This window comes from Oncorhynchus nerka, linkage group LG13, assembly GCF_034236695.1.
Source record: "Oncorhynchus nerka isolate Pitt River linkage group LG13, Oner_Uvic_2.0, whole genome shotgun sequence".
NCBI lineage: Eukaryota > Metazoa > Chordata > Actinopteri > Salmoniformes > Salmonidae > Oncorhynchus > Oncorhynchus nerka.
The window spans coordinates 34954594-34975605 of NC_088408.1; the positions used below are offsets into that span (position 1 = coordinate 34954594).

Below are 21012 nucleotides of genomic sequence, written 5' to 3' on the forward strand. Positions count from 1 at the left end.
ATAATGAGGACTCGGTCATGTAAAATGTAGGATTGTGAGCGTCTTCCAAATACTTGGTGGGATCAATTGTGGTTTCTTCCCTCCTCAAGCTTACCACAGTCGTGTGTTTTTTCCCCCTACTCTTAATAACCAGATATTGATCATAAGAAAGGTGAAAACAAAAGCCCATACACTGCCGTGAAATAAACTAGTTTCCTTTAGATTCTCTTCGGGTGGTAGTCATGACTTCTCATACAAATACACTAGCTCATCCTTCCTAATAACAGGGATTTGAATATTCATGGGGTGTAGATGTGCTTCTAAAAGCAGAGTCTCATACTACTACATACTACTACTATTACATACTACTACATACTACTACTAAAACTTAACCCAGAGATACACTTCAACTTAGTTAACAAAAGCAGGTGTCGGCCATATTGCTCTCTGGTATGCTGCCAGACAAAGTAAACAAGGCATTTTGAATAACTCATGAGGCCTTCTGTTCAGCTATTCCACCAACTACCAACAGCGCCTGGAGAAAAAGGGTTAGGAAGTCTCTGTGCATGGCCTTACAGAAAATGGCATACATCTTCTTGAGTGGATCGGAATAAAAAATAACGTTGAATACAGTGAGACTTCCTGGTCTTCAATGTTAACCTTTGTTTTGGTCAAAACAGTCTCGTCCTGTTACATGCAGTAACTTGGGCCTGTCATGAATTCATGCACTAAACCAGAGCATGCAGATTAGGACTACAACTCTTCAGTGTTTAAATGAAGATGTATGTATCCAATTCCCACCTGATCAGTTGTCCTTCAGTACCTTCTCTCTAGAGATAAACAAGTGGATATTTTTGTTGTCTCTGCTGAGGACAAAACTCCTGATATGTAATGACTATAAAAATGAAAAGCGATTGAATGGAATCCTGATTTCTTTTAGTGGAATGAGATAGTCGGAAATGGCCTTTGCAGCATTCATAACGGCGCAAAGGCCTGAGATCAGAATCTGACAGATAAATGCTATTTACGTTTAGTTTTGACACAAATTACCGTTGCCTGTCTGTGTTGCCTTTTCATCTGAGCCAGTAAAAGTTGTCTTTCATAAATGCATTTCAAAAAGTCAAACCTGAAACTAGACGAGCATGTCATTTTATTTCAACACTAAATCCATTACCGTGTTTCTGCAGGACAAAAGATGATCAGAATGTCTCTCGTCGCTATATGACCACCTTCTCTCTGATATCTCGGTCATCGTGTCAACATCTCCTGTCTCAGATTCCCACTTCTTCCTCAATGTCTGTCTTTTCACTGTTATTGACCTTCACAGTGACCTGACATATATTTAACGATACCCCCCCCCCAAAATGACAAATTCAATGTTTTTTGGTGAAAGATTGGTAAATTAGGAAATGCTGACATGATTACTTTCCCATTTCCATCAGTTGGTAATCTTGGTTAAAACAGCAGTAAAATCTTGAGTGGTTAACATCTGGGTCTATACATGTTAGGAAAGGAGAGTTCCGGAAAAAACGAATTCTACACTCGCGCCAAAGCCCCCCCCATCTGACCTTTGTTGGCACACGCACAAAGAACTCGAGGCGAAGCAGTTTAAACATCGCCTTCGCCCAATGCTGATATGTTCAAATAACCAGCTACCCCCAAACTTAACTAATGCTGCTCGTTATCTCGCGCATCCCATTCAATCCCGACAGATTCTTCGGTCTACAAGCTGAATCTGCCCAGGAGAGATTAATATGTTTGCTATGCAGGAAGAATGTCACAGGATCCACCAAAATGTTAGATAATTGGACAAATCACTGCACGTGCAATATGGAAATGTGTTGATGAATGGGGATGATGAGCCCCTCTCTACTCTGTCATGATGAGAACGTGTAAATGAGAACGTGTTCTCAGTCAATTTACCTGGTAAAATAACGGATAAATAAAAAAATTAATGAAGGTCTTTCTGTCCTTGCATGACCACAAGGAGAAAACAAATCTATGCAAACCCTTGATAGACAGACAGGTGAATGATATCTAGCTGGCTAGTTGGTATTCTAGAGAGCACTGTGCAGTTAATTATTATAGTCCAGTCTCTGTCCCTGCGGATCTGTCACTCATCATGCTCTGTGTGTCTGTGTGTGTGTGTCCTTCCCCAGGGTTGCTCTACATCGGCTTCAGTGCCTGCATGTTTGGCCTGTACAGCTTCATGCCCGTGGTCATCAAAAGGAGCAGCGCCACATCGGTCAACCTCTCTCTGCTGACTGCTGACCTCTACAGCCTGTTCTGTGGTCTCATACTGTTCCAGTACAAGGTGAGTGCTACACACACACACACACACACACTTTCCACAAGCCTCCAGCATCCATTCTCCTGTACAGATGTTCTTCTCTTACTGCTGCAGCTCTGATAAGATGAAACTTAGATCAAGCGCAGTTTAGTGTGAGAGACTGTTAAGTAAAGCCTTCTCTCTTTTAATTGTGTGGTCGAACAAATATAAATGATTTGTTTTCATCTTTCACCCTCAAAGTCTTTCATCTATCAGAATTATTACGATTTTAAGGGATTGTGCACCGCCATCATCTTAAACAATCCTATTCCACATATTGCCTTCTGTTTTTCACCAATTGTTCTGGAAAACATTTTGGTTGGCCTTTCCCCCCCCTGCTGTGAGCTAGTGATCGATGGCATTTTTCACGCTGCACTGAAAGGCTATTCAGTAAATCAGAGAAGACCAGAGTGTATTTCTGCAGGGCATCAACGCCTTGTCGTTTGGGAAGATGAAAAGGAGGGTGATGAGAGTCAGTGAGGGCAGTGTGCCAGGGTGGTTGGGCTACAATGTGGGCCTTCATCTTCCTCCGTCCTGTCCGGCCCGGGTGGGCTGATGGCCATCATTACTGTTAAAGCAGCTAGACCACCAAACACTGCCCATTAGTCACGCCTTACAATAAATAAAGCCCTCTAATCGCTTTCCCAGCTCTGACTCATGTTGTGCAGATTACCGCCCACTGCAAAAGTGAGAGAGAAAGAAAGCGAGATTATAATGGGTGGTTTTATGCCGTGTAAACTTGTCTCTGCACTCTCTCTTCCACCACGGCAAACCTTTGCTGTGTTAACTCTAAAAGTGGCTATGGATATGGCTAATATTTGACTTGTATTTCTTAGTTATCCCTCTCTTTATGTTACCTTTTAAATGCAGCCTTTTCAACGTCAATCATGGCCAATTAAAGCATCAACAATCTGGCAGATTGCGCTTTACTGTATATACTACTGTACGTATATACAGTACGAGTCAAAAGTTTGGACACACCGACTCATTCCAGGGTTTTTCTTTATTTTGACTATTTTCTACATTGTAGAATAACAGTGAAAACAAGTGTCAGTATATGTGGGAATGCCTTCAAAACTGTTAGAAAAGCATTCCAAATGAAGCTGGTTGAGAGAATGCCAAGAGTGCAAAGCTGTCATCAAGACAAAGGGTGAAGAATCCAAAATCTAAAATATATTTTGATTTGTTTAGCACTTTTTTGGTTACTACATGATTCCGTGTGTTATTTAATGGTTTTGATGTTTTCACTGTTATTATACAATCTAGAAAACAGTGGGAAAAAAAGGAAAACCTTTGAATGAGTAGGTGTGTCCAAACCTTTGACTGGTACTGCGCATGTTTATTGTTTATGATTATATACCTTTGTGATAGAACCTTTACTTGCCTTGAGAAACAAAGCTCTGCAAGAATGTTTTAGGTTGTTGGGTCAGAAAAAGTTTGAATGTCTGTACAATATTTGTCAGGTCTTCTCAGAGAGTTCATACAATATACAATGTTTCTCTCTGCCAGAGAATAGTAAAAATACTAGAACATAGTCAAAAATAAACCCTTGAATGAGTAGGTGTGTCCAAACTTTTGACTGGTACTGTACATGTAAGTACTGTATGTAACCTGGAAGTGAGTCAGATACCACTCTGAATAGAGTGCTTTCTCTTTATCAATGAAGTCCCACCACTTGTTTTATTTTAACTGTGCTTCTTGGGTTGGCAGGCCCCTTAATAAACACAGTACAAATTGTGCGACAGCCTCCTTCAGCCCAGGAATGCCATTAAGTCCTGGGGTCTGTGTCACTGTCTCCAACCTGCCCTGTGATTGGTGAGCGTGAAGTGGAGCGAAGGGTCTAGCTAGTAGCTATCACACTCCCATCAGCTCAAGGCTGTTCCTTCCATCTCTCTGACTGTTGTAATCAGGCCCTGGAGCTGTCACTAAGGGGCATCGTTTCCTCACCACAATCACAGTCCAGAGATGCTGTCTGTTGATCTTTTGAGTACGAGCAGGGTAGCTTCTGATAAGAACTGATCCTTGCATCAGCAGTCTGGAGGTGGTAAGACAAGAGTGAGTGGACCTTGCAGTATTGTAATACAGGCACAATAAAATCACAGGGCAGAGAGAGGCTTTTTTTTGTTTTAGCAATTTATTGGGAAATTGTAATAAACTGGTATTTTCCAGTATTGTTGTACGGTCTAGTGTAGGTCACAAATCCAAGAGGATAACATCAGAGCGTTCAATGGAACCTTCTGTGGTATACATCACTAAATCATTCACTCCAATCATTTTAATTGTACAACTGGAGCATAAACCTCTAGTCTATTTTGTCAGTTCATTTGTATTAGCTCGCCCACATGCCAGATTCTCTGGGGTATTACCGACCATGAGAATAATTCATTATATTCTTCTCCTTGTTTTGGGGGAGAACAGCTTCATTGTTCCGTGCTCAGAAAGGCTAGAGAGATTATTACCAAATGCTACGAGCGGTAACAGAATTCAGGAAGTATCCATTGCAGTCTGTCCATGAAATTAAAATTTCCTAATAATATTAGACCTTCTCTACCTTGTCTCATTTGTTATGTTTGGTCAACAGCAGCCAGTGCAATGGAGAGGGGATAAGTATATGCAGTACACAGGCCACTTGTTCTTTACCTTTGTGGATACATGCAGAGCAAGAGAACAGATAAACAAGATTTTTTTACAAAATCTCTCCCTCTTTTGTCTCTCTCTCTCTCTCTCTCTCTCCCCCTCCCCCTCCCTGTCCCTGTAAGCTTCCTCAAGGTGGTCTTGCATTGACAAATAGCCACGTCTACTGCAGACCACCACCCCAATCAGTCCTCTGCTGATTCCTCTCTATATGCATGCTCCCCTACCCACTGTGTGGAATATGAATGACTTATTCTACACCTGTAATCCAATGGAAGCCATTGCAGGCAGTCAGTGTGGGAAGTAAGAGAGAAGTGAACTCAATATTGTCATGGCCTCTGGATGCATTTCTACAGCGTCTGTGCTGCTTTGAAGGCAAGAGCTATTACCGACCAGACTCAGAGAGGAGCAATCCCCAAAGAACCAGAAAGTGATTGAGTTGTACTTTGGATAATATGTCTGTCTTTTAAGCACTGAAAGAGTACATATCTTAAGGTACCAAAGTCATTCAAATTGCCAGTCTTGGCAGAGAAGAAAGCATTCCATTCAAAACCTGAGACATATCTGTCCTTTGGAGTTTCTACTATAGGACCATGCTACTGTGTCTGATTGAATCATCCAAAGATGAATCATAGCAGTTTCTCATTTCTTTATTTTCTCATTTTGTTAGTCGTCTGATGCCCTTATTGCACCTACAGTCAACGTAAAGTAAACATTCAATCTTGTTCAAATCAAATTGCTTAGGAACAACACAAGCATCCATGTTCCTCGCCAGAACTAATTGCTTTTGAACTCATAAGGGGAGATGCAGGGACTTGTGGGCTATTATTGACAGTGGAGGATGAATATATATTAATAGCATTATACTGTAGAGCATCTGGAGGTTAGTGGAGAATGTAAAGGTCTCTAATTAGTTTCAGTATTGATGGAATATTCTGCAATAAGATCTGACACAATGCCTTGGCTGTGATAGATAGACACTGGCATTTTGGCTAAAACATTTGCAGCATTTAGCTGAGCAAATTTGAATGAATATGCCCCATCATTCTCTCCATATATTAGCAACAACAATACTGTATGTAACAGTTGGTTTATTAGTGTTGTGCTGTAAATCGACTGCAGGGAAAGATGAGGGAACAAGGAAGTTGTTGAGGCAGCGTTTATTGATTTGGCTTCGGACTCTGTCTCAGCCCCCTGACCAGACCACTTTGACCACAGCTGTAGTCTTTGCCTCTGACCAGACTAGCGTGAGGATTGAACGCATCGGCGTGATGGAATGCTTGTGTCAGCGGTTCACAATATGTGCTTTATGGGACAATACAATTCTCAGGAGAGCATACTGTCCAATGTTGAAATGATAGTGGTGTCCGGAATTACTTTTCAAAAATACATGTTTGTCCTTGAGTGGAAATCGTCAATCATGAAGATTGCAGTGCTAATGGTTTGGTTTAACAGTGCTGGGAGCAGCAGGAGCAGAAAACCAAGATCCTCTACCTCTATCCTCAGACAGTCATATTTGATTCATATTCTCTAAATGTCTCATGTCCTCACAGTATAGCGAAGCTGGCATGCATTCAAATGAGCTGTGGCTGGTGTCATGTGATGCTATCTCTAACTGCTGCGACCACGGTAGGAGGAGACCATGGCCTGATGGGAGTCTAATCTCTAAACTCTCGTGCAAATCACAAATCATAATCCCAGAACAGAGCAACAAGGGAAAGGTACAGGCAAAGGGCAACCAACAATAACACACCATCTGCTTAAATGAAAACGGCTATATTTGAATTCTCCCCGAAGATTTTACGACATTGGATGATGAATAGTGGTGGTGAAAGTCTTTTTCCTTTTCCTCTCGCTTCTGAGTTTCTATCACGGTATGCAGGGCTGTAGCCGTGTCTAGGTTCATGTCAACTAGAGTATGTGGATATGTAGAATGTATTCCTCTCAGTTTTCAGTTATGGCTTTCTCCTCTCATATATTCTCCCTCCCTGCAAAAGCACTGTCTCTGTGCCTGTTACGCCACGTGTTAATAAAAGCCTTGACTGGGGCTGTTGCGGTGACCGTATTACCGCCACACCGGTGGTCAAGAGTCACAAAGGCAGTCAAATTCCACATGACCGTTTAGTCACAGTAATTAGGCTTCTCTATGCTCTGACGCTGCTGATGGACATTAGTAGCCTACCAAACTTGCTAACTGCCTTGGTACTCAGCACTCTATTGTCCCTCTAATTACTCTGATATCAATGCAAATGCATTTGAAAATCTAATCAAACACTTCAAGAGAGCCCATGAGCTCATGTTGCACAACATTTCTACAGGCTATGCAACTGCTAGAGAAAACAGAGTGATGGCCGCTAATAAAAAGATGAGGATCCCATCAGCTTTCTATAGGCTAGGCCTACTATATTTATTTCTCAACTTTCCTAATATTAAGCACATTGCTTCTCTTTGCAACAGGAGTATAGCCTACCTGGCTCGCATGAAAATAAACCACAGGAAAAGCATCCTCCATTCGCTATTTAAGTGCATAAAGTTCCCTCCGCGCTCACAACAAGCAACCTCTGACAAAGGTCCCTCTACTTCTATTCAAGGTGAAAATTATGAATCAGACACCTTATTGATAGTAACAGCTCCTGGAATCAGAAAAGTTATGGACTCAATGGAGGAACGTAGTCAGAGAAATGCTGATGAATGTCTCGCTTGAGCTGTGCATGCAACTGATTCACCTCTGATGCACAGAGGCAATGTGTATTGGAAGAGATTTCTGAATGTTCTTCGCCCAGCATACACCCCTCCAACCACACATGCTTTATCTACTAATTTGCTGGATGCAGAGTTCAACAGAGCTCAAGTGAAGGTCAAGCAAATCATAGACAAATCAGACTGTATTGCAATCATCTCTGATGGGTGGTTGAATGTTCGTGGGAAAGGAATAATTAACTACATCATCTCCACCCCTCAACCAGTATTCTACAACAGCACAGACACAAGGAACAACAGACACATTGCAGATGAGCTGAAGGCAGTCATCAGTGACCTTGGCCCAAAGAAGATGTTTGTACTGATGGCAGACAATGCTGCGAACATGAAGACTGCTTTGTCTAAAGTGGAGGAGTCCTACCCTCACATCACACCCATTGGCTGTGCTTCTCATGCATTGAATCTGCTCCTCAAGGACATCATGGCACTGAAAACAATGGATACACTCTAGAAGAGAGCCAAGGAAATGGTTAGGTATGTGAAGGGTCATCAAGTTATAGCAGCAATCTACTTCACCAAGGAAAGTGAGAAAAATATTATTTTGGTGTTGTCATCATGTTTGACAATCTCCTGGAGGGGAAGGAGTCTCTCCAAGAAATGGCCATATCACAGTCTGCCGATATGGACAGCCCCATCAAGAGGATCCTCCTGGATGATGTATTTTGGGAGAGAGTGGTAAGCAGCCTGCAACTCCTGAAATCTATAGCAGTAGCCATTGCACAGATTGAGGGAGACAATGCCATCCTGCCTGATGTTCAGACTCTGCTTGCAGATTTAAGAGAAGAAATCTGTACTGCGTTGCTCCAAGCAGATGAGACTGCAGTTCTGAAATGCATCAAAAAGAGTGAAGACTTCTGCCTGAAGCCCATACACGCCGCAGCGTACATGTTGGACCTCAAGTATGCTGTCTAGCGCATCCTGTCTGCTGCAGAGATCAACAAGGCCTATGGTGTCATCACTACCGTGTTTCGCCACCTTGGCCTGGATGAGGGCAAGGTTCTTGGCAGTCTGGCAAAGTACACTTCCAAGCAAGGGCTTTGGGATTGAGATGCAGAATGTCAGTCGTGCCAACATATCTCATCCGCCACCTGGTGCAAGGGACTCTGTGGATCTGAGGCTCTTTCCCCTGTTGCCTCCATCATCCTCCAAATCCCACAAACATCAGCCACCTCAGAGCACAACTGGTCCTTGTTTGGGAACATACACACCAAAACACAGAACAGGCTGACCAATACAAGGGTTGAAAAATTGGTGGCCATCTGGGCAAATTTGAGGCTTTTTGAGCCTGACAACGAGCCATCCTCAACAAGGTTGGAAAGTGACAGTGAAGATGAGGCCTCAGAGTCTGATGTTTAAGAGGTGGACATTGAGGAGGCCCGGGGAGAAGACATGGAAGCCTGAGAGGAAGACAAATCAAAGCTTTCGTTTCTAGACTATCATTTTACAGATGTATGTTGAAAAGGTTTTTGGGAGATGCGATGGATCATTGGGGATCATTCAATATTCCCTTTTGTTGTTCAGTGAAATCATCCCATGAGAAGAGTCAACTCATTTAATTAAAGTTCAATTCGTAACTAAATAGTTTTTTAAATTTCTATTGGAAGGATTTAATAATTTGCAATTATGTCTACGTATAAAAAGGTTTATGTTTCTGTATCTATATGATATGGTAAATATTTCCAATGCAAAAACCATCTACATTTAAAGGTATTAATATTAATTTGCGTATTCCCGCTAACTCCCATATATTCTCATATATTCCCGTTAATATCCACGGAAAGTTTCCATCTCTGAATATTCCCCAAAATGTGCAAACCTAGTGACAATATTAGCCTATCACTTGTGAATGATGCCCAGCATAAGAAACAAAGCCTTATTTTTGTGAATTTTTAGAATCCTAGTCGCACACCTCATGTAGCCTAGCCCATAGGCCTATATGTTTTAATAAGGTTAATATCACAACTAAAGTGGCCAAATAACTTTTTTAAATTAAGCACATTAATTAACTGGCATACATAAGCAGGTCGTGAGTTCCACGTTTGGGCAAGAACATTTTCACCATAAAAATGCACCTTTTATAATAAAAGCATAACATGCACAATTGCATTTGCGGTCTCTTTTGATAATGGTGTTTTCCGCTAATGGCACATTCGCGCGTATAGCCTTCTACAATGTGTGCATTGCTGCACGTATAATGTGAAGAAATAGCCTAATAGTTTATCAATATTTTAAGGTAAATGTTCTGACCTGGTGTGTCAACCACATTGCATATGAAGGTGTTTTGATGCTAGTGGTTGTATTAATTTGTGATCTATTGCATCCAACAACTCTCCCAGACTATGTTTGGAATATTTATTTCTCGCCCAGAATAGAATAGGTCAACTTTTGTACTATGGGGGATAGTAGATTGACATAGGCTAGTGCTTTTGCTGTTCGTTAGGCCTACTCATCTTGTTGGCTGACGAAAAGTAAATGTGGACAGTTCTTCCAATATGCACCACGGAATTGGATAAGGACGCGCGCAGTTGCGTCCCGGATGTGTCTGTCTTCATTTGTAGCCTGAGAAAGACCTGATCACGTGACGGAGAGCTGAGTGAGAGGGCTTCCGATAGCGCAGCACGCTCAGGGAGAAGGGCACAACGCAGCACTCCGGGACGCAAAATGCTTTTTTTGGGGGGTGCAGTAAGGCCACAAAGGGAATGCCGGCGTGAAATTCGATGCATTATCAAGTGCTTGTCAAATTGTGAATGAGAGACTATTGGAGTGTGCACAGCCTGCGCAAAAAAAAAACAAGCAGAGCTCATGCCTTTCAAGCGACTTTTTCCAAATCATCATTAGATTCTCATCATGCGGCCTTACAATGTATTAAAAGTCAAAACATGTAGCCCAACGTTTGTAGAACAACTGCATTTACATAACTCTAAATTAAGCATATAGAAGTACCTATTTATTTGATAACCGCTCAATACAGATTATCCGCATGTGCGCTCTCCCTCATCGTTTGGAGACTTTATTTCTATTTTTATCCAGCTTTGTTCAAGTTGTATTCCTCATACTGTAAAATAATATAAAATAATTATTCGGAATTATAAACAAATATCGTCTGCTAAAGGAACTAGTGTAGCCCACAGCCATTTGGCATAGCCACATCAGGACCTAACATATGGACAACTCAGTATGCTATTCTGTTCTTCTGAAATAGACTACATTTTCTTCATATCATGCTTCTTTAGACCTGCCTAAAATAAATCATGGATTTATTGTGAAAGTATAGGCTATATTACATATTAGTGAAATTTCTTCACTGCCATAGCCCTTGTCTTGACAGAGTCATTTGCATGATTTGTTCCACGTGGTCTACATTGATAATGTTCTCAGGAGTGTTTACTTTAGCAAATGCTAAATTGAAACCCTGCAGACGAAGTATTGCTGCGCAGCAAAAGGTGTGTGTGTGTGTGCCTCCAGAGAGAGATAATTCCTGGTTGTCAGGGTAATGATTCATATTTCAGTGGCACAAAATGGGAAGGATTAATTATGTCGTTATTTGTGATGACTCCCTCTGCCTGCTTCTGTGACAGTGACGTCATGTATTTGGTGTTGTTTCTGTAAATGTATGGCCAAAATGTTTTTATATCTACTCTATTCTGTGTTTGGCTGTTATTGTTCCGAGACAATATTATATTCATTGTATGTTATTCATCTGTTTTGTTCCTTGGTTGTTTATCTTGTCTAGTTTGTTTGGTTTCTAGAGGATTGCTCCATATTGCTGCAGCATAAGGCACATCTAGACACAATCTCAGGCCAAAGGCAACTGAGGGGCTAAATAAAAGCCTGGACTTTACTAATTAATCCATATTTCTCAAAAGCTTAGGACACATGGTAATGGTGGTGTGTGTGTGCTTCTCTCTTCCACAATCTATGCTTCTCTCTCTCTCTTTATGACTCTACCTCTCTCTCGCTGCTAGCTCCAACACCCAGGGGCCGTATAATTGTGTACAGTGCGTTTAGAAAGTATTCAGACCCCTTGACTTTTTCCACATTTTGTTAGGTTATAGGTTACAATCGTTTTCCCCCTAATCAATCTACACACAATACCCCATAATGATAAAGCAAAGAAAGTTTTTTATACATTTTTACATAAGTATTCAGACCCTTTACTAAGTACTTTGTTGAAGCACCTTTCTCAGCGATTACAGCCTTGAGTCTTCTTGGGTATGACGCTACAAGCTTGGCACACTTGTATTTGGGGAGTTTCTCCCATTCTTCTCTGCAGATCCTCTCAAGCTCTGTTAGGTTTGATGGGGAACGTCGCTGCACATCTATTTTCAGGACTCTCCAGAGATGTCCGATCGGGTTCAAGTCCGAGCTCTGGCTGGGCCACTCAAGGACATTCAGAGACTTGTCCCCGATGCCACTCCTACATTGTCTTGGCTGTGTGCTTAGGGTCGTTGTCCTGCTGGAAGGTGAACCAGGTTTTCATGAAGGATCTCTCTGTACTTTGCTCCGTTCATCTTTCCCTCGATCCTGACTAGTCTCCCAGTCCCTGCCGCTGAAAAACATCCCCACAGCATGATGCTGCCACCACCATGTTTCACCGTAGGGATGGTGCCAGGTTTCCAAAGAGTTCAATCTTGGCTTCATCAGACAAGAGAATCGTGTTTCTCATGGTCTGAGAGTAGTCCTTTAGGTGCCTTTTGGCAAACTCCAAGCGGGCTGTTATGTGCCTTTTACTGAGGAGTGGCTTCCTGGCCACACTACCATAAAGGCCTGATTGGTGGTTGTCCTTCTGCAGAGATGGTTTTCCTTCTGGAATGTTCTCCCATCTCCACAGAGGAACTCTGGAGCTCTGTCAGAGTGACCATCGAGTTCTTGGTCAACTCCCTGACCAAGGTCCTTCTCCCCCGATTGCTCAGTTTGGCCGGGTGGCCAGCTCTAGGAAGAGTCTTGGTGATTCCAAACTTCTTCCATTTAAAGAATGAGAGACGAAGGTCGAAAGCCATGCGTCCTCCGAAACACAACCCAACCAAGCTGCACTGCTTCTTAACACAGTGCACATCCAAACCGGAAGCCAGCCGCACCAATGTGTCGGAGGAAACACCGTGCACCTGGCGACCTGGTTAGCGTGCAATGCGCCCGGCCCGCCACAGGAGTCACTAGTGCACAATGAGACAAGGATATCCCTACCGGCCAAACCCTTCCTAACCTTGACGACGCTAGGCCAATTGTGCGTCGCCCCACGGACCTCTCGGTCGCGGCCGGCTGCGACAGAACCTGGGCGCGAACCCAGAGTCTCTGGTGGCACAGCTAGCACTGCGATGCAGTGCCCTAGACCACTGCGCCACCCAAGAGGCCTCTGCGTTTTATTTTTCATACATACGCAAACATTTTTAAACCTGTTTTCACTTTGTCATTATGGGGTATTGTTGTGTTGATTGATGGGAAAAAAATGTAATCAATTTTAGAATAAGGCTGTAATATAACAAAGTGTGGAAAAAGTCAAGGGGTCTGAATACATTTCAGATGCACTGTATGGTGTGGTAATCGTGTTCACCCAGGGAAGGGGCTGCTGCCCACTACAGGCTGGCCAGAGAGGGGGACCAACATGGGCATTATGAATGCCCAGACTCTGGAGACTGACATGGTGCTTCGGCATCCTGAGGGGCTGCGCTGAGAGGAAAGGAATCTACCATATCTCTGCTCTGTATCTTTTGAGCGGTCTGAATGTAAATCTTAAACAGACGTTTAATAATATATCATATCTGTGTTTGTTTTGAGATCAGAAGACTGATAGTGATAACAAGGCTTTTATGACCAGAGGGACTTGAAATGTTATTTCTGCTACTCCCATGATGCTCAGCCTCTTAGCATGTTTAAGAAGGCCCCATATTCACCCCCTGGAGCCGAACATAAAACTGAGCCAAAATTGCATCGAAACACACTCATAAATTATCCCAGAGGCATTGCATTGTAAACCAGTGTCTTACATTTTGATGTTAGCAGGTTCCTCTTATGATTTTCAAAGAATGTTTACGGTGGGGACGCATTAGATTTATAATGTTGCCTCCTGCTAATGTTCATTATTGCACTGCAGCAGTCTTAGCTGTAACTCTAGGTTATCTCTAATCAGAGACTGATTCGGAGTCCGACCTGGGACAACAGATCAGTGGAGTTTCTGGTCAATCAGCGACATTACCGCTAATCAATCCATTACCTACCAGGGAGAAAAGAGAGCCAGCAGTACTGCTGTACAGACGAGGCTCCCGATCTGGGAACCATTGCAATAGACCTATCAGTCCACAGAGTAAGTGGCATGTAATCAAGGAGACGACTAGACCAGAAACACCCAATGTCACAGTATTACAGAACATTTCCCATTTACTTTCAGTATAGTTGTTAGTTGATTACATCAACAGCCCCCTTCCATATATCACTCAGATCAAACAGTCAGTGGCCTTATTAGACTCTATCAAACCCTTGTTGGAACACTATACTATAGACTATGACCTACAGAGAGCTCCGAAAGTTTTGGGACAGTTACATACATAGTCCCCCCATTATAGGGGACCAGAAGTATTGGGACAAATTCACTTATGTATTAAAGTAATACAAATTGAGTATTTGGTCCCATATTCCTAGCACACAATGATTACATCAAGCTTGTGACTCTACAAACTTGTTGGATGCATTTGCTGTTTGTTTTGGTTGTGTTTCAGATTATTTGTGCCCAATAGAAATGAATGGTAAATAATGTATTGTGTCATTATGGAGCCACTTTTATTGTAAAGAAGAATAGAATATGTTATGGATAATCCTAAATGAATCGTGAGCAATGACGCACAAATATCATACCCTCCAAAAATGCTAACCTCCCCTGTTATTGTAATGGTGAGAGGTTAGCATTTCTTGGGGGTATGATATTTGTGTGTCTCTATCTTTTTCACTCATCACTATTCACGATTCATTCAGGAGTATCTGTAATCATGGTAGCATCCACATGAATGTAGAAGTGTTTAGAAACATATTCTACAATAAATGTGCCTCCAAAATGACACAATACATTATTTACCATTCATTTATATTGGGCACAACATAAGCTGTAACACAACCATAAGAATCAGCAAAATGATTCCAACAAATGTTTTGAATCACAAACTTGACACCCTCAAACTAAAGCTGACAATCTGCACTTTAACCTCGTCATTTCAAATCCAAAGTACTGGAGTACAGAGCCAAAAGAACAACACAAATGGTCACTACCCCAATACTTTTGGAGCTCACTTGTATGTGTCATGTTGACATACACTGAATATACAAAACATTAAGAACACCTGCTATTTCCGTGACATAGACTGAGACCAGGTGAATCCAGGTGAAAGCTACGATCCCTTATTGATGTCACTTGTTTGGGGGGCAACTCGATATAAGGAAGGTGTTCCTAATGCTTGGTGTGCTCAGTTCATTTGTGTTGCAATATGCATGATGTATACATTGCATAAAGCTCCATTGACACGCAGACTGTGTAATGTAACATTCTCATTGGAGCTTCGGGCCTTTACATTTTTAGATGCACTGTGTGCATTTGGCCTGTTTTAGTATTCACTGTGTACTGCGGTGTAAACACAACGGACCGGTTTGTAACTCCAGTGTCACTTTCTGCCTCTCACAACCTCTAATTAGGGTCAGTAGCCATGTATATCCGTAAATCCATGTCTGCAGCCTCTTGGTTGGTTTTGTATGTATCAAAACAGGGATTATCCCAGAATGTCTAAGTCATGTGACGTAGTACAGAAGAAACGTTCTGCATGTTTGTTTTCCCCCCACAATCTGGTCTAGGAATACGTTTTTGCTGTGTATCTCTCAAATGTGGAAAACATGGCTGGTTGAAATATGGTTGTTTTGACCTCGTTCAAGTCAACTCAATCGCAGAATGGTGTTACCACCCTGTCTTTTAATAAGGTGATATTTTTTTGATTGTCACATGGCAGGTTACCGCTGGTTCTAGGATGTGACTCTTAATAGATGTTCACCAGGAATAGAAATAGACAGTAGGCTTTCTGCTTTCAAATGCTCATTACCTCATCCTCTGCCAAATGCTTTTCGTTATTTTCCTCATTCTTAACTTGAGTTTCTAGACATTAATGTCACTGTATCACTGTATCACTCAGTGCTCCAATTCTACTTACCAAAAATATAAACGCAACATGCAACAATTTCAAAGATTTGACTGAGTTACAGGTCATAAGGAAATCAGTCAATTGAAATAAATTCATTAGGCCCTAATCTATGGATATCACATGACTGGGAATACAGATCTGTTGGTCACAGATACCTTAAAAAAAAGGAGGGGCGTGGGTCAGAAAACCAGTCAGTATCTGGTGTGACCACCATTTGCCTCATGCAGCGTGACACATCTCCTTTGTATAGAGTTGATCAGGCTGTTGATTGTGGGCTGTGGAATTTTGTCCCACTCTTCAATTAGTGTGTGAAATTGCTGGATATTGGCGGGAACTGGAACACTGTCGTACACGTCTATCCAGAGCATCCCGAACATGCTCAATGGGTGACATGTCTGGTGATTATGCAGGCCATGGAAGAACTGCGACATTTTCAGCTTCCAGAAATTGTGTACAGATCCTTGCGACATGGGGCTGTGCATTATCATGCTGAAACATGAAGTGATGACAGCAGATGCATTTTACGAAAATGGGCCTCAAGATCTCATCTCCGTGCATTCAAATTGGCCTCGATAAAATGTAATTGTGTTTGTTGTCCATAGCTTATGCCTGCCAATACCATAACCCCACCGCCACTATGGAGTACTCTGTTCACAACATTGACATCAGCAACCCGCTCACCCACACAACACCATACACGAGGTCTGCGGTTGTGAGGCCGGTTTGACGTACTGCCAAATTCTCTAAAACGACGTTGGAGGGGGCTTATGGTAGAGAAATTAACATTAAATTCTCTGGCAACAGCTCTGGTGGACATTCCTGCAGTCAACATGCCAATTATATGCTCCCTCAAAACATGAGACATCTGTGATATTGTGTTGTGTGACAAAACTGCACATTTATTGTCCCCAGCACAAGGTGCACCTGTGTAATGATCATGCTGTTTAATCAGCTTCTTGATATGCCACACCTGTCAGGTGGATAGATTATCAGGGAAGTAAACAAATTTGTGCACACAATTTGAGAGAAATAAGCTTTTTGTGCATATGGAACATTTCTGGGATCTTTTATTTCAGCTCATGAAACATGGGACCAACACTTTACATGTTGCGTTTATATTTTTGTTCAGTATACATGTGGGGGGAATATGTCCTTTTGCTTTTGTACCATGAGATCTGTCAGTAGATCATGAGCAGCCCTCAAGGCAGCCTGTTGGAAACGCAGAACACTGCTATTACAATGCCCTCAATGTGTTCATCTTATCAGACAGACATTATATTATTTGTTTGTTGGAGGCAGCAGGTAGCCTAGCGGTTAGAGCATTGGGTCAGTAACTGAAATGTCTCTAGTTCGAATCCCAGAGCCCTTGAGCAAGGCACTTAACCCTAATTGCTCAAGATTGCTGTTAATAATGGCCAACCCTGGCCAAGACCCCACTCTCAGGGGGAGTTGGATATGCAAAAAAAAAAAAGTCTCTAATTTAGACATGTGTATTAGTACACACTTCTGAAATAGGACCAATATAAGCAATTTCTCAGTTGACTGAGTGTATGTGTCTGCTCCAGTTTTCAGGGCTCTACCTCCTGTCCTTCATCATCATTGTGCTGGGTCTGGTCCTCTACACCTCTTCCTCTACCTACGTGGCCCAGGACCCGCGCATCTACAAGCAGTTCCGCAACGCCGGCCACCCCATTACGGACACGCCCACTCTGGGGCCCCTGGAACCCTCGGTGACCTATACCAGCCTGAGGCAGGAGATAGAGGAGGAGCCTCGCATCAGGGTGGCCTGAGGGGCTGGAGCCTAATCATCCACTACACCGCCTCCCAGATTCTGTACAGAGAGAATGATAATGATCACTGAATGATAAAGATATAATCATGTAGCAAACTAGCAAAAGTACACTGTGATCAAACTGTGAATAGATAGCAGTGACTATTTCAGATTGAGGATTTGTTTCATGTATAGAAATATACTGTTCCCCCATCACATTCCCTCTTACTGTGCATTGGACATGTTTAAAAAGGTTATGTGTTAAAGGCTTGTGTAAATGGTGACTTTTTTTTATTTAATTTTTTACATCAGCACAGAACTTTACTGGATTTTAAAGATTTGAATTTGAGCTGTGGGTCTAGCTCTCCCATTGACTTTATTCCAGTGTTGTATTGTTCCCTCAGAGATAAGATAAAGTAATACACAGACTTACCACGAGTCAGTGCCTTACAATGTATTACTGTTGTGTGTGTGAGCAGCACATTTATAAATGGCCCCTTCCTTGTAAGCCCAGAATTGTCTGAAGACATTGGATACTGTGGCCCCTCAATTTAAATGAATACACTCTATTTAGAGCACTGTGGACTGCTTCTCTGCATTACATTTAGTCTGCCCTTACAACTACTTACTAAACCACACATATATCCAACTTTCCATGTTGGAGACATTATCTCCCGAGGCCAGTGGGCATAAAGACAAATATATCAGGATTCCTAATGAAGCGAAGTGATTATTGTACATTTGTTTCATTGTTCAGACGTACACCGAACTCGAGTTGATAGAGAAAATAATGTGATGATCACAATGCACATGTCATTCCAGAATTGTGATGTTCTGTTTTACTGATTGTCCAGCTGTTGGATTGTATTTTGTGTTTGCTTTTTATTCCCTGCTGGATTTTATCCAAAGCACATTAATGGAACGATTTGGAATATATTTATTTCAAAGTAATATTATCCTCTGTTTTGTATTCTATTTGATGTTGGTGCATTGGAGCCCTTGCTGTCAGAAGTGTTGCTTAAAATAAAGGTATCTTGGTCTGAAACGCAGAGAAACGGAAATATCACACAACTCAAAACATGGTGAAGATTTGTGGCAAGTAAACACACAGGAACACTATTTACAACTGAAGATTGGCGAGAGTGGTTGTGCAGATTCACATGCTATCACTGGGTCAGATAACCACCTCCACAATTCATTACTGAGTGCAGGTCCCCACCTACAACACTGAAAGAGCAGGTCATGTTGAAACAGTTACTCGTTCGCTTTCATCATATTCTGGAACATTGTGTAACGTTCATTTTTGCCAGAATGTAATTTGGTCATAGGGACCAGATTGCAATATCTTAAATCATAGGGTTTTTCCTAAACTTGATATGATAAAGTGGGTCTGCACATACAGTATGCATCAGGATGTAATGCCAAAATCAATTTATATGGAACATCCGAGGGAAAACATGGATCTCTTACTTTGCATACCGCATTGCACTTCGAATACAAGTCACAACCTTAACATTGCCAAAAGTTTAAAGGAAAGGTTGCTGTCTTGTGTAAGGCCTAAACGGGCTTCAATATTCTTTAGATGTGTTGGTACTTAGGCTGTACTTTGCTTAAATCACCTAGATGAATTAAAATAGTAACATACTGATGACATATTGTACCCAATGGGTAGGCCTAAACCTTCAACTGAAACTTAAGTCCTCATATAGCAGTGGCATATGATGTAAACAGAGAGAAATCTGCAGTCATTTACCATTTTGATATTTGCATGTTCTAGGTGGATTGGCTGTGGTAATGTCTATTAACTGTAAATTGTTTTCAAATAAAATACTTTGTCAAACAGAGATTGAGAGAACTGTGTGATTTATACAAACTTCCTCCTGATGATGATGATCACCACGCAATTGGTTGAAAATTGTTTTAACTAACGTAGCTAAATGGTAACACCCTGAACAGCTGCTCTTGATTTCGATCGGCCCGGTTCAGTTAGCATTTTTGGAATAGCCTATTCATCTTTTGGTACACTATACTATACTACCGTTCAAAAGTTTGGGGTCACTTAGAAATGTCCTTGTTTTTGAAAGAAAAGCTTTTTTTTTGTCCATTAAAATAACATCAAGTTGATCAGAAATACAGCGTAGACATTAATCTTGTAAATGACTATTGTAGCTGGAAACGGCAGATTTTCTATGGAATATCTACATAGGCATAGAAAGGCCCATTATCAGCAACCATCACTCCTGTGTTCCAATGGCACGTTGTGTTAGCTCATCCAAGTTTATAATTTTAAAAGCCTAATTGATCATTAGAAAACCAGCTCCAGATACTCAACTAGTCTAAAGAAGGCCAGTTGTATTGCTTCTTTAATCAGAACAACAGTTTTCAGCTGTACTAACATAATTGCAAAAGGGTTTTCTAATGATCAATTAGTCTTTTAAAATGATAAACTTGGATTAGCTAACACAACGTGCCATTGGAACACAGGAGTGATGGTTGCTGATAATGGGCCTCTGTACGCCTATGTAGATATTCCATTAAAAGTCAGCCGTTTCCAGCTACAATAGTCATTTACAATATTAACAGTGTCTACACTGTATTTCTGATACATTTTATGTTATTTTAATGGACAAAAAAGTGCTTTTCTTTCAAAAACAAGGACATTTCTAAGTGACCCTAAACTTTTGAAAGGTAGTGTATATACAAAAGTATGTGGACACCCCTTCAAATTAGTGGATTCGGCTATTTCAGCCTCACCCATTGCTTACAGCTGTATTAAATCGAGCACACAGCCATGCAATCTCCATAGACAAACATTTCCAGGAGAATGGCCTTACTGATGAGCTCAGTGACTTTCAACGTGGCACTGTCGTAGGATGTCACCTTTCCAACACATCAATTCGTAAAATTTCTGCCCTGCTAGAGCTTCCCTGGTCAACTGTAAGTCCTGTTATTGTGAAGTGGAAACGTCTAGTGGCAACAATGGCTCAGCCACGAAGTGGTAGGCCACACAAGCTCACAGAACAGGACCGCCGAGTGCTGAGATGTGTAGAGCTTAAAAATCGTCTGTCCTCGGTTGCAACACTCACTACCGAGTTCCAAACTGCCTGTGGAAGCAACGTCAGCACAAGAACTGTTCTTTGGGAGCTTAATGAATTGGGTTTCCATGGCCGAGCAGCCGCACACAAGCCTAAGTAGCCGCACACCATACACAATTCCAAGCGTCGGCTGGAGTGGTGTAAAGCTATCCGCCATTGAAGCTCATTCTGTGGAGTGACGAATCACGCTTCATGGTAGTCCGACGGACGAATCTGGGTTTGGCGGATGCCAGGAGAACGCTACCATAATGTCAATTATGAAGTTTGGTG

The 21012-nt window shown here is 41.8% G+C and overlaps 1 protein-coding gene across 3 annotated transcripts in view; it reads left to right on the forward strand.

Moving 5' to 3' along the window:
• Positions 1-19491, forward strand: part of LOC115139439 (solute carrier family 35 member F1) — a 105739-nt gene extending 86248 nt beyond the window's left edge. For all 3 annotated transcript variants that reach the window (XM_029676807.2, XM_029676808.2, XM_029676809.2), the window contains exons 7-8: positions 2139-2293; positions 17442-19491. In XM_029676807.2, the coding sequence (XP_029532667.1) occupies positions 2139-2293; positions 17442-17666 (380 nt within the window). In that variant the 3' untranslated portion in view covers positions 17667-19491. The remainder of the gene's footprint in view (positions 1-2138; positions 2294-17441) is intronic.
• Positions 19492-21012: the final 1521 nt, after the last annotated feature.